Below are 12,500 nucleotides of genomic sequence, written 5' to 3'. Positions count from 1 at the left end.
ACACACACACACACACACACACACACACACACACACACACACAATATTGAAGTTTAAATAGATAGATAGATAGATAGATAGATAGATAGATAGATAGATAGATAGATAGATAGATAGATAGATAGATAGATAGATATAGATAGATATTATGTATTATATAATATGGAGTTTAATATTTGTAAAACGTATACAAATAAAAGCAAAAAGTTTAGCCTTCAGAAACCAGGGCAGTGGCGCTCCCTCGTGGTGCGTCGGAGTACTGCGACCTGGCGCCACCCCCTGGTGGGTCAAAGTACTGCTTCCTTAACGCTAAAGAGTCAACTGTAAGGACGCTACACAACACTTTTCAAAGGCTACAAGTGTCTAACCATAGACTGTCTGGTGACACACTTAAGTGAAACACTTAACCCAGAAATAACATTGATAATAACAGCTGGTATATTTATACTTACCACGTCACCGGGCAGCTCTCAAAACAGCACTGAATGAATGATCTCTCGTTTCCCTCCCAAACGAACGCACCTGCTGCGGAGGACAGGAGGCGATAGGTCTCATGGGAAATGGAGTCTTTAAGGATTGATTCCAAAGATACTTTACAGTTAATTCAGATACTTGGCATTAATTCAGATATTGCTCTTAAACCTAAACAATATAACAAGTATTGTGATTTAAATCAGTACAAACATACCAGTTACAGCAGTGTCTGCTAGCCACATAATCCATATCCTTTCTTGCTCCACTTTCGCCTCCTTATGAAACGTGGAGACATTAACCAATGTGTATTTAATGTAGGATCTTCTACTGTTTCATGTGCAGGGCCAGTAGGAGGAAGGGGTTTTATAGTGCCACTAGTATACATATGTGTAGAGAGAACAACCACAGACAGTTCCACTGTAGCGAAAAATCGGGTGATTTCAGCCGGTCTCAACCGGTCTTGATAAGTTGATCTCTTCAGTGTTTGAGACTAAGTCCTCCTGGGCCCGTTCAGACCCCAAGGACCAGGAAGGGGTCTGATCAGACCTTAACCATCTCCTCACATACGACCAGGAAGCTTTGGTGCCCCGGTAGGCCCGGTGCCCTAGCAACAGTAACTATCGAGAGGTCAACACATCAAGACGTATGCTGACACCTCATCCATGGAACTTTTCATCGTCCCGTAACCATGGCAGTGGAAATCACCACACCGCTCTTAGCGCTGAACGGCTCAGAACAAACAACTTTAAAATGACATCAAGTCTACAGATATGAGTTTATTCTTTATTTTTGAAGAACTACAGATCTACAGACATGGGTTGAAGAGTCAAACTTTATTTACAAAAATACTGAGAACCAAACAGGAAGCTCGATGGAGCGAGCTCCACACAGAGGCGCCCGGCGCAGGGGCCGGACGGAGGCGTTGGGCCCCTGGCCGAGGGGCCACACCGCACGGCACTCATCGTCCACGGGGCCGACGGCGCGGCGCTCTGGGTTCTTCTGAGCTGAGGGCGTTCAGCTTACTTCCTGCGGCGGGCAGCAGCTCCCTTCTTGCTGCTGTGATATCACGAAAACACAGGAAACACGTCAAGTTCCTGCCTCGCTTTCAGATCAACCTGATCCTCCTCTAACCTCCAGAGACCACTAGATCCTCCTCTAACCTCAAGAGACCACTGGATCCTCCTCTAACCTCCAGAGACCACTAGATCACCCTCTAACCTCCAGAGACCACTAGATCACCCTCTAACCTCCAGAGACCACTAGATGTCCCTCTAACCTCCAGAGACCACTAGATCACCCTCTAACCTCCAGAGACCACTAGATCACCCTCTAACCTCCAGAGACCACTAGATCACCCTCTTACCTCCAGAGACCACTAGATCACCCTCTTACCTCCAGGGACCACTAGATCACCCTGATTCTTCCTCAGGCCTCATTGGAGTATGAAGGTACCTTGTCTCTTTTCAATTGATTATATAACCCTAAATGACTAGTCTGAGTACTACCACAGTTGTCCAAGGCACTATGTTACTAGTAGGCCTACAATTTAACTGCTAAAGTATTCTATGCTCCTACTTTACAATTCTAGAACTCCCAAGTACCACAATTCTAGTAATGGTACTATCGTAGTATTCTATGGCCCTTTGATTCTAGTAAATTGTACCAACACAGTTTTGTTTTGGCCCTTTGAATCTAGTACATTAATAAAAACACAGTATTGTTAAAGCCACACCACTGAACAGCAAAAGGTCAATTGTGAAGAGGAAAGGAGTTTAGAGCATGCACCATGCATTCAACCCCTAGGGCAGGGGATTTAGACTACCAACCTGTTGCCTGGGATTCTGATTATTGATCGCAGATTGATTCAAGTATTTATTAACCTTAAGGTTAATAAATGTTTACGAGCCGTTGAATGTAGAGACGACAAATAAACATTCAAATCACCTCACAAAAGCCACCCGGACATGCTGAACTTACCTGGCGCATCCTGACTTAGGATGGAGTGCACAAACACAGTTTACCCAACGAACCACGAGTTCCCGTCCCTCCACCACTGTATGCCTCGCTGTCGGTCATTATATTGAGACCGATGTCAACACATCTGTGCTCGCAATATAATGTCCTCTGTACTCTGCAGTATGGTGTTGGCCATAAGCAGACACACAGCCGTGCTAGATAGTACTATCCATACGTCTGTAGATAGTATAACATCTGGGGTGATAGTAGAAGGAGATGTTATGGTTCAACACAGTTTCAATGGCAGCGTAAAGACAACAAGGAGACCAGGGTGATCGAGGGTCATGACAGTCTGGAGCCCTCCTGCCCTGGGACCATCGTTTGGTCTGTCAGTCACCAGAGCTCACCCTGCTCAACCTGTGTCTCTATGTGACATGAACACAACACACAGCCCCTCCAGAGGAACCATGCCCATCACAGCATGGCTCTTCTGGAGCGAGGGGGACCTGCGTGTTGGGTTCATGACACGCGCCATCGGTGGACAACATCTTGTGTAAGGAGTTCCACGGTAGAGAGCGGACCAAGGGGTCTGTGAGGAGAGGGCCATGTTTTACACCCTCATGGCCTCGTCATCGTCATCAGGGACCATCCATGGGATCATGGTCTCCGTACCATCGTTGATCATGTGATCAACGGCCTCTGAGGGCTGAGGACCATGCGCTAGTGTGTCCTGGTCGAGGTTTAGGGGCCGGAGCGCCAGTACTTACTATTTCTGCAACTGATCGATGCGATTCCTGAGGTTGAGCACCTAGAAGTGACGACACAGCAACCCGTTTAACACCGGACACAAGGCTCCTGAGGCGACCTCACCTGCTCCTATGCCGGCCACCCTCCAGCTCGGTTCAGAGTCCACTGCTCCCAGGGATGAATAACTTACCTGAACACGCCGACTAGTTTAAGACCCCTAGACCAGGAGGGTCTCCTCCCTGGTGGGACCTGGTCCTACACCACCATATGTGGAGCTCTCTGAGCGACTGTTCTCCTGATGTTCTTACTGGGTTCTGTCCATGCTAGGCGCTCAGCAGGCCATGCAGCCTTCAAACACCTGATCTCAACGTTACTTACAATTTACTGAGCTCCTCCACTCTCTTACGCAGAGTTGTAACCTGGAGATCAGAGGTCAAACTGGTTTCACATCTCAGTCCCACCCCTTCGGCTCTCACCGCAGGAGGGAAGCAGCTAGCTTGGTGCTACGTTGATACTGGCTGCTACGTAACGTGGATGTGTGGACGTTCTCTAACGTTGTCACTATTAAGGGGGGCCTATTTGAGGGGTAAGTTAGTATGTTCCAGGGTTACGTGACAACTCAACAGAATATGTTGGATGTACGCGGACATGATGAAGATATGTGTTGGATACATCCAACATGTGTTCATTAATTATTAGTTAACATACTCATTGATCGGTACAGATGATGCAAAACACATTATACTAGATTAATATAAACGATAATCCTGCAGAACATTTAATAGTTAGGAAACTTCAGAAAAAAAGGTGGCCGAACAGACAGACAGAGAGACAGACAGGCAGACAGAGAGAGATAGGCAGACTGACAGAAAGACAGAGATACAGATAAACAGACAGAGAGACGGACAGAGGGAGAGACAAATAGACTGACAGAGAGAGAGAAAAAAATAGACAGACAGAGAGAGACAGTAAGAGAGAGAGAGAGAGACAGAGAGACAGATAAAGAGAGAGACAGAGAGAGAGAGACAGAGAGAGAGATAGAGTGAGAGAGAAAAAGAGAGAGACAGAGAGTGCGACAGAGAGAGAGAGAGAGAGAGAGAGAGAGACAGAGAGCGAGAAAGACAGACAGGTAGATACTCACCTCATACTTCTGCCTCTTCAGTCTCTCCATGTGGTCGAACTTCTCAGACTCCAAAGTGCTCATCCATTCATGGAGCTCGTTGATCTTGTCCCTGAAGAGGAAACAGTTCAGCCCGTCACCACTAGGTGGTGCTGCCTCGCCACACCCACCACCACACAACAACCACCAGGTGGTTCTGCCCCTCTACACCACCACACAACGACCACCCATGGATAGCTTGACAGCTAGCTATCTAGAATGTTACGGATCTAGTGAGTCTATCTAAGTGTGGCTATCTAGATGGTAATACATGTAGTGAGTCTATCTGGGTGGAGCTAGATGGTAACACATTGCGTTTGGTGTCATGTTTACTTGAGCTTATCCTCGTTGAGGTGGTCGATGTTCAGAGCCTTGCGTCTTCCAGCCAGAATCTTCTTCTTCTTCTCTCTCTCTGTTTCCTTCTTTCCTCCTCCCCTCTTCTGGTCAGCCTGGGGGGAGAGGGGGGGGGGGATAAGTACTGCTGCAAATACTGTGCCTTTATGTGCATGATGTGTGCATGTATCATGGTTGTTCCTACCTTCTGCAGATGGCTGCTGTAGTTGGAGCCCATGTTGGACAGAGCCGACTTCTTCTTTGCATCCTCTTCAAACTTTTTCTTGGCATCAGCCTCCTCCCTCTTCAGCCTCTCCTCCTGCTCACGCACACACACACACACACACACACACACACACACACACACACACACACACACACACACACACACACACACACACACACACACACACACAGGGAAACACACACACACACACACACACACACACACACACACACACACACACACACATACACATGTATTTAGGGGAGGCGGTGGGGAGTGTGGAGAGGAGGTGTCTGTCTGTGCAAGGCAGAGGTGCCGACCTCGCGTCTGGCCTGGCGCTCCTTGTCCTTCTCAGAGCGGATCCTGTGCTGCTCAGCTCTCTCAGCCCTACGTTTCTCCTGCACACACACACACACGGACACACAACTGGTTACAACACACACCAACATGCCCTGCAACATGTCCACATGTTAACATGAAGGCATTGTGTGTGAAACCACCATCCTGTGAATGTGTGTGATGTCAAGTCTCACAATTCTCTCCTTGAGGGCGATCAGCTCCTCCTCCTCCTTCTTCCTGCCCTCAAAGTGAGCATCGATCAGGCCCTGGAGCTCCGACAGATCCTTGTTCTGACGCTTCTTCTGGATGTCCTGCAGAGCCATCACCAGACCGCATGTTAACACTTGGTTCCCATATACCACCAGACCACATTTTAACACACGGTCTCCATAAACCACCAGATCACATGTAAACACACGGTCCCCATATACCACCAGACTACACGTTAACGTATGGTCCCCATATACCACCAGACACGCTCTTGTAAACAACCCAAGAGAGCCAAAACACGTGATGTCTCAGATAAAACTCACATCAAAGTCCACTTTCTCACCATCGGGAATCTTGGGTGCGCTTGGCCTACAAGAGGGAGGACATGTAAGCGTTGGCCTATAGGCGCAGGACGCCCTCCACAGGCTCGGAATCACGTCAAATGCTCCACAAATTATTTGATATCATAAAAGGGAGGCGAAGAGGACTTACTTGAACTTTGGCTTCTCGTCTGTGTGTCCATAAGCGAAGAGGGAACAAGTACAGGTTACCTCGTTAGGAGTGTTGGGTTAGATGTCTTCTTTTAAAAAGAAGATCTATTCATTCATCCTTAGCGTTACTCAAGCAACAATGTCTCAGGCATTTCTGGGTTTAAGATCTATTTTTCTCAAACCAATTCATTAAAATGTGGAAATGATTGGTAAAATAAAACAAATTCTACATTGATTCGACTTCAACTTTGAGTTGGAAAAGTTAGATGCTGTTAAAGTAGTTCAACATGATTGCATGGTTTATGGTGATCAGAAGATGCTTCTTTATTCTACTCAAGACTTTATTGTACTACTAGTCTTCTTAGTTATTAGTCATTATTAGCATTAAAGTTAGTGTCTGAAGGAAACAAGGGCATACACATTAAACATGGACATGGTTCTTCTATGAAACTAGATGAGTGAAACAGATGTGTTGTGAAGTGTGTGGACAGATGTTGATGGGTCGTAACATCTGTAGAGTTGTTCGTATGCTTTGGCTTGACCCAAAACCGTTTGAACCAAGCAGGATACAATGCTGGTGGTGGTTTGGCGGGGAGATGGAAACACCATGCGACGCATGCTAACGATGGGGATGGATTGCTAGCGCTAAAGCACGTTAGCATGTCAGATTCTTTCATCCTTTGGTTTTTGACAGTAATTGGTCTTTCGTGAAGTTAGATTTGTGTAAAAGCCAATTGGGCAGTGGTCCAGTGGGCCTTGGATCAGGACAGAGCAGTAGAGCAGACCTCCACCGCGGGGTACACCCTGGAGCCCCCAACCCCAGCCCCCCAGGAATAACACATGTCTAACAGGTCCACACGTCTAACACATGTCTAACAGGTCCACAGCAGAACGACACGTCTAACACATGTCTAACAGGTCCACAGCAGAACCACACGTCTAACAAGTCTCTGGACATACCTTCCTCTCCAGTGGCATCTGCATGCAGCAAGCATCCAAGACAGAAGAGCAAAAATGAAGAGCATTAACGATGGAAGCAGAGCGTATGCATGGTTCTGTGCGCCCCAACACCTGGCTGGTGTTGGGGCGCACAGACCCCACTGTTGCAGATAACATAGTTCTATCCTGAAGGGGACATGAGGCGTGAGGCGTTCATGTCCTCAGACGTGATAGAAGCCATGCAGGGCCTCTACAGGAGACACCATGAGATTCAATGCTTTGATTTGGAGTTTGGTGGATAAACTAGCATGCATCTCCAATACCCTGACTGGAGTCAGTCTCAGGTCTAATGAATAGACATGACTAGATACATACAGATATACATATGTATATACCAACAAACAATATAGGGTTAGATATATATATATAGATACATAATGTAGATATATGTGCATATACATATATATATATATATATATATTCACACACATATGTACATATATAAACACATATATGGACACATATATATATTTACTTATTTATTTATCGAATATGTTATGTAATAAAATAATCGTACATACAGTCTCCATGCCAAAAAGCCGTCTCTGTTATACTCTGATGTGGACAAGACCAGTATCAGATATAAAACAGAGAATAAAGCTGTATCCAAATAAGCATGGATACAGCTTATAAAAGCCAGCTATATCAAACATTTACTCTCTGTAATGTAAATACTTTATTCCAGTTGAAGGTACTAAAATGTGCGGTTAAGGTCTGAGCTGAGGCCTGGCAGAAGATAGGCGTGGAAGAAGGGAGGCTAGGTGGTGTCGCATTCGAGCCGTTGGCTTCTAGAATGTCCTCCAATCAGAACTAAGGCTGCATTGCCAGTGGAAATTAGTTGTTCCCCCCAGCAGGGGGCGATCATGCTGGGTTCTGACACCCGCAGGGTGCGGCCCTGAAGCAGCAGTGGGGCGATGTGGTGGAGTTGAAGGTACCAGATCATCTTTACCATTATGGATATCAGGACTGTGATTGGTTGGGTCATGTGGGCTGGGACCAGTGGGTTCTGTCTATCTGTCTTTTGGATCACACTGCCAAGTCCAGGATGAAAGAACTCTGACATACCTTCCAGCTCCTCAGCTTCTGGCTCTGGCTCTGGTTCTGGTTCTGGTTCTACCACTGGCTCTGGCTCAGGCTCTGGCTCTGGTTCCGCTTCAGGTTCTGGTTCTGGTTCGGGGCCCGCCTCCGGGGCCACCTCTACCTCCTGAACTACCTCCTCCTCCACGGCTACACGGCATGCAGGGCAGGACGGGTGGGGAGGTATGGAGGAGGAGGAAGAGGAGGAGGGGGAGGAGGAGGAGGAGGGGGAGCAGATGAGAGGTGAGGGGGCTGGATGGCGGTGGTGGAGGGGGTTTGAGGAGATGACCACTAGGGGGTGACACTAAGGCTATGAGGCGATGAGAGAGGAGCAGGGTTAAGAAGAAGAAGAGAATAGCCCACATGGGTAAGTGGTTCTCTGCAGACAGCTGCTCCCCCTGTGGGAGGCACAGGGACGAAGGTGGTTCCACACCACTTATGACCCCAAGGAGCCTACCGGAGCTACGCTCTTCTCTGTGGATGGGGTGAGGGCTCTGGAGGGGTTGGGTTATCGAACATGCGACTGACAACACACAGATTAGTACGGTTGAAACATAACCCCTTTTTAATATCTAGTCAGAATCTTAGTCTTACCATCGTATTCTTCTTTTTTTTCACCCGAGAAAGAGAAAGGAGTGAAATTGGGTTATGAGACAGATCCCGTCTGCTCCCCATGGGGTGGGGGGCAGAGGGGATCCATGCAAGGCATCGGTTCAGTTCTCCTCAGCCCGACAGTGGCTCCCTCCACGTCGAGCTGAGGAGGACCGGACCCCTGAACGCCCCATGCAGAGCTGCAGGGTCCGTTGGCACCCCAGCAGGTTCCAGGAAGACGGCTTTCCCTCTCAGTCCCCCTGATTGTCTGAGAGCAAAGCGCTGATCTCCAGGAGAGCCACCACATCCTATTGGGTTGTCAACGCGTACGCCTGCAGCTGTGCAACGAAAAAGTGCCTCCACATTCAGGGCAGCAGAGGCAGTATCGCATCACGTGAGTCTCCAGCATAAAGCAAAATACCGGCGAAAAAATATTCATCCACAAAAACGATCCACTGAACCGAGTAAGGACGCACATACAGGGAGAAGAAGAGCATTTATCAAGGAACTGCGGAGACACAGGCTCTTCAGGGAAGCAGATGGGCCACTTTAGGGTTTAGGACCGAACTCAAGAAGATGATTTGGTTGTCACTTACCCTCGACCTGATCACTGGAGGTGGAGGAGAAAGATGGGGAGAGGGAGAGGGAGAGAAAGAGATAGAGACACAGAGCGAGGGAGAGAGAGAGAGAGAGAGAGAGAGAGAGAGAGAGAGAGAGAGAGAGAGAGAGAGAGAGAGAGAGAGAGAGAGAGGGAGTGGAGATAATTAGACAATGCCAAAATGACCAAATTAATGAAATAAGCATATGTGCAAGCTGGGACTGGCTGGTGTTACTTACACATCTTCAGTGTCAGACATGGTGACAGTGGACTTATAGACCTAGGGAAGGAAGAGTTTAACGTTGAGATGGTATTTATAGACCCGGGTTCAATTACAGGGGTCTTAAATACCCCAGCCCCACCCTCCCTCTGCCGACATACCACTCATTAAACTCAAACACGAAGGTGTTCATTCTCAATGCTGCTCAAACCCTTCTAGGCTAGCTCTTGGCCATCCCAGTGAGATGTTGGATATTCGGTTGAAGACACCATCTTGGTGTATAATGAGATTGAATGGTGTGAAATGAGGAATTCATGACTTGAACCAGACATTTCAACTAAAACACATCCCTTCAGAAATCAGACTCATTGCTGCCCAAAATTCCTCGAGACATCCTGCTGGCCTCCAGAGGGAAATGTGGGATCATCTGGCGGACTCAACATCTCGGTTTATAATTAGCTTCAATGGTGTGAAACGTGAACCATGTCTTGAATGTGCGTCTCGGCTGATAAACGAGAAGGCATCCAAACATAGCATGAAGCTAGCTGCCCCTCTCCACCAATGGGCGGGGGCGCGCGGCCCGGGAGCCTGTAAAAGGACAGCCCTCCCACGCTCCTGTTGTCCGAAGCTCAACCTCCAGGCCGGCGTTAAGGTGCATATCTTTAGACGCCACTCCAAGGCCTCGGCTTCAATGAGTCCTACAGCAGCTGAAGTCATTCCTAGCATGCTGGTCAAAGTGCTTTCAGAGCAAGCTAGTCTGTTTGGACTGGGTTGATGATTGGGTTTAGACGAAATTAATTACTTAATTTGGCATCACTGGAGGACCCGTTTCAAATGGATGATGTTTTTTGAGGGTTTGTGGGGCAGGGCCAGAGATGAGCAAGAGATAAATAGAGATGGTTTAATCTCCCATTAGCAGAATATCTCGTTACTTGGTCCCTGTGGAGGGTCCCTCACTCCTCCACTATTTCAGAGCAGACAGCTGTGGGTTTCCGAGCCAGCTTCGGGTTTCAGAAGATCTGTTACAGATCCACTCCTTTCTCTTGGAATAGAATCTCCTCTCCTTATCTGGAAGCTCCCGCTCATGAACCCTGGTTCCTCTGGGTATCCCGACTCAGCTACCAGGGAATCACTTGATGAATCAACACTATCAAACCACCAACCACCGTTACTTTCTGGAAATGGACCTACAAGATGGTTCCTTGTCATTGTTATTCAAAAGTGTCTCCTCCACCTTCTGCTTGACTCTGGATCAGGAGGGCTTTGTTATGGGACATCGCTGGATGAGTAAACAATGTAAGCTATGTGTAATGCAGCAGTGCTAAGTCCAGGGAGTCCCATCCCCAGAGTGTATAGCTGTTTATCCTCAAGGTATGCCTCCCTCAAGGTGCCACCATACCTCACCCATTTACAGCTTGGCATCAAGAAAAACATGTCCAAAACATCCAAAGATACACCAGATAATACTCCAACAGTATGGGAAAATCAGAAAACGCTAAAACCACATCACATTTAAAAAAACTGCTGAGGTTATGACAAGTTTTGCATAGCGTATTAATGTTACCATCAGCCCAACTGTCATCACAGCATAAGCTCTGAATGGTTTGTAAAGCCACTGTTATGTGGAACCTCTCAGCCTCTATACAACAAAGTTATTTTCCCTCATCCGTCTGGACCGGACCAGATAAACATCAACCACTACTCTCTCTGACCAGCTAAGCTCAAGGTAAGACACGCATTGTCTTCTAAGCCAGCCTTGACCCTACACCAAGCAGAAGACAGAAGAGGTGTCTACAGACTCATTTGAACATGTTATCATGCTCCAACGCTATGGATTCAGCTGTTCCCATGGTGGGCTGGGGGTGGATTTGGGGCACTGAACCCTACACCTGTTATCATTTACCTAGCGAGCACTCACTACACATACTCACACAAGCCGTCACTCTCTCTTACCTCAGAAAAGCTGAAAGAAGTAAGCACTCTGTTGGCCCAGACTGGCTGTAAGGTTCTGCAAACTTACCGGGCTGATTATGTCCTTCTGTTATACTGACATCTGATCCATCTGGCCTCCCCATTGGCCAAGGAGCCGCTAGGGGCATGTTGCCTGGCCTCCCATTGGACAAGGAAAGTCTGTAAGGCTAGGGTGCTGGGGGCTGGGTGAGGCAGACCGGGGTCCCTCAATAAGGAGATAGACAGCTGGCGGGGGGAGGGGAGGGGTCTTCAGGCTGACCCGTTGCTATTTCTGCTTCTGCATTAGGCTAGCAGAATTCAGCAGGCCGCCGAGAGACGTCACACAGAGCCACCAGATGGAGTTTCAGGTGAAGGAGAAGAGGAACCGGATGAGGAACCGGACGAGGAACCGGCTCGGAGCGTACGGCCTCCAGGAACATCGTCCAACACCCTGGTACCACCTCCTGGTGCCGCCCGGAACCACCTGGACCAGGTGGGGGGTCCTGAGTCAGAGCCCTGAGCAGATGAATGCATGAAATGTGCTGCACTTGGTCTCAGCGGTGTGGCATGAATTCGATATCTTAAACATCGGGCTCCGCTGTCGAGTTATCTCGTTATCAAATGATCTATAGGTGATTAATTCATGGATAACGTCCAAATTGATCAAGCCTGAATAAGGGGTTGAGATTATATCTGAACTTCAACACATTATTATAATGACCATTTACTGATTTATTGATTTCAGATACATGTCAATCATGAAGCTGGTAGGGGTTAGACAGTACATAGACAGGTCACTAAGGTGCAGGTTGGGGTTAGACAGTACAGAGACAGGTCATTGAGGAGCAAGTAGGGGTTAGAAAGTACAGAGACAGGTCATAAGGAGCAGGTAGGGGTTAGACAGTACAGAGACAGGTCGTGAAGGAGCAGATAGGGATTAGACAGGCAACTCTGTGGGGGGGCTAGGTGGCCAGGCCGCGCCCCCCTCTCTTCACCCTCCTGTCCCAACAGAGAGCCACTCGGGGACCGGACCATCGAAGGACCGGACCATCGAAGTTGTTTAGCCATGATAACCGTTAGCCTTGCAGAGATAGCTCTTGGAGACATACTGAGGAGGACAGGGTTCCACC

General features: G+C 48.0%; 1 protein-coding gene across 7 annotated transcripts; it reads right to left on the bottom strand.

Annotated features, from left to right (window-relative positions):
• Positions 1 to 1,243: 1,243 nt before the first annotated feature.
• tnnt3a (troponin T type 3a (skeletal, fast)) lies at positions 1,244 to 11,547 on the bottom strand. Of its 7 annotated transcripts, none has more exons than XM_060060646.1 (14): positions 11,441 to 11,547; positions 9,440 to 9,480; positions 9,199 to 9,212; positions 8,000 to 8,161; positions 6,896 to 6,913; positions 5,937 to 5,955; positions 5,768 to 5,813; positions 5,429 to 5,545; positions 5,216 to 5,293; positions 4,875 to 4,988; positions 4,670 to 4,785; positions 4,319 to 4,409; positions 3,556 to 3,596; positions 1,244 to 1,530 (listed from the first exon to the last, which is right to left on the bottom strand). In XM_060060646.1, the coding sequence occupies exons 2-14, from the start codon at positions 9,457 to 9,459 to the stop codon at positions 1,494 to 1,496; spliced, it is 873 nt and encodes a 290-aa protein (XP_059916629.1). In that variant the 5' UTR covers positions 9,460 to 9,480; positions 11,441 to 11,547; the 3' UTR covers positions 1,244 to 1,493. The 7 variants fall into 7 exon arrangements, with proteins under 7 accessions (XP_059916629.1, XP_059916626.1, XP_059916628.1 ...); XM_060060643.1 differs by having other exon boundaries at positions 11,374 to 11,525; XM_060060645.1 differs by lacking the exon at positions 3,556 to 3,596 and adding an exon at positions 3,198 to 3,238 and having other exon boundaries at positions 11,374 to 11,525.
• Between the last annotated feature and the right edge of the window lie 953 nt (positions 11,548 to 12,500).

Source organism: Gadus macrocephalus, chromosome 9, assembly GCF_031168955.1.
Source record: "Gadus macrocephalus chromosome 9, ASM3116895v1".
In the NCBI taxonomy this organism is placed as follows: Eukaryota; Metazoa; Chordata; class Actinopteri; order Gadiformes; family Gadidae; genus Gadus; species Gadus macrocephalus.
The sequence above is the reverse complement of the archived record's forward strand: the minus strand, read 5'-3'. Positions and strand labels throughout refer to the sequence as shown.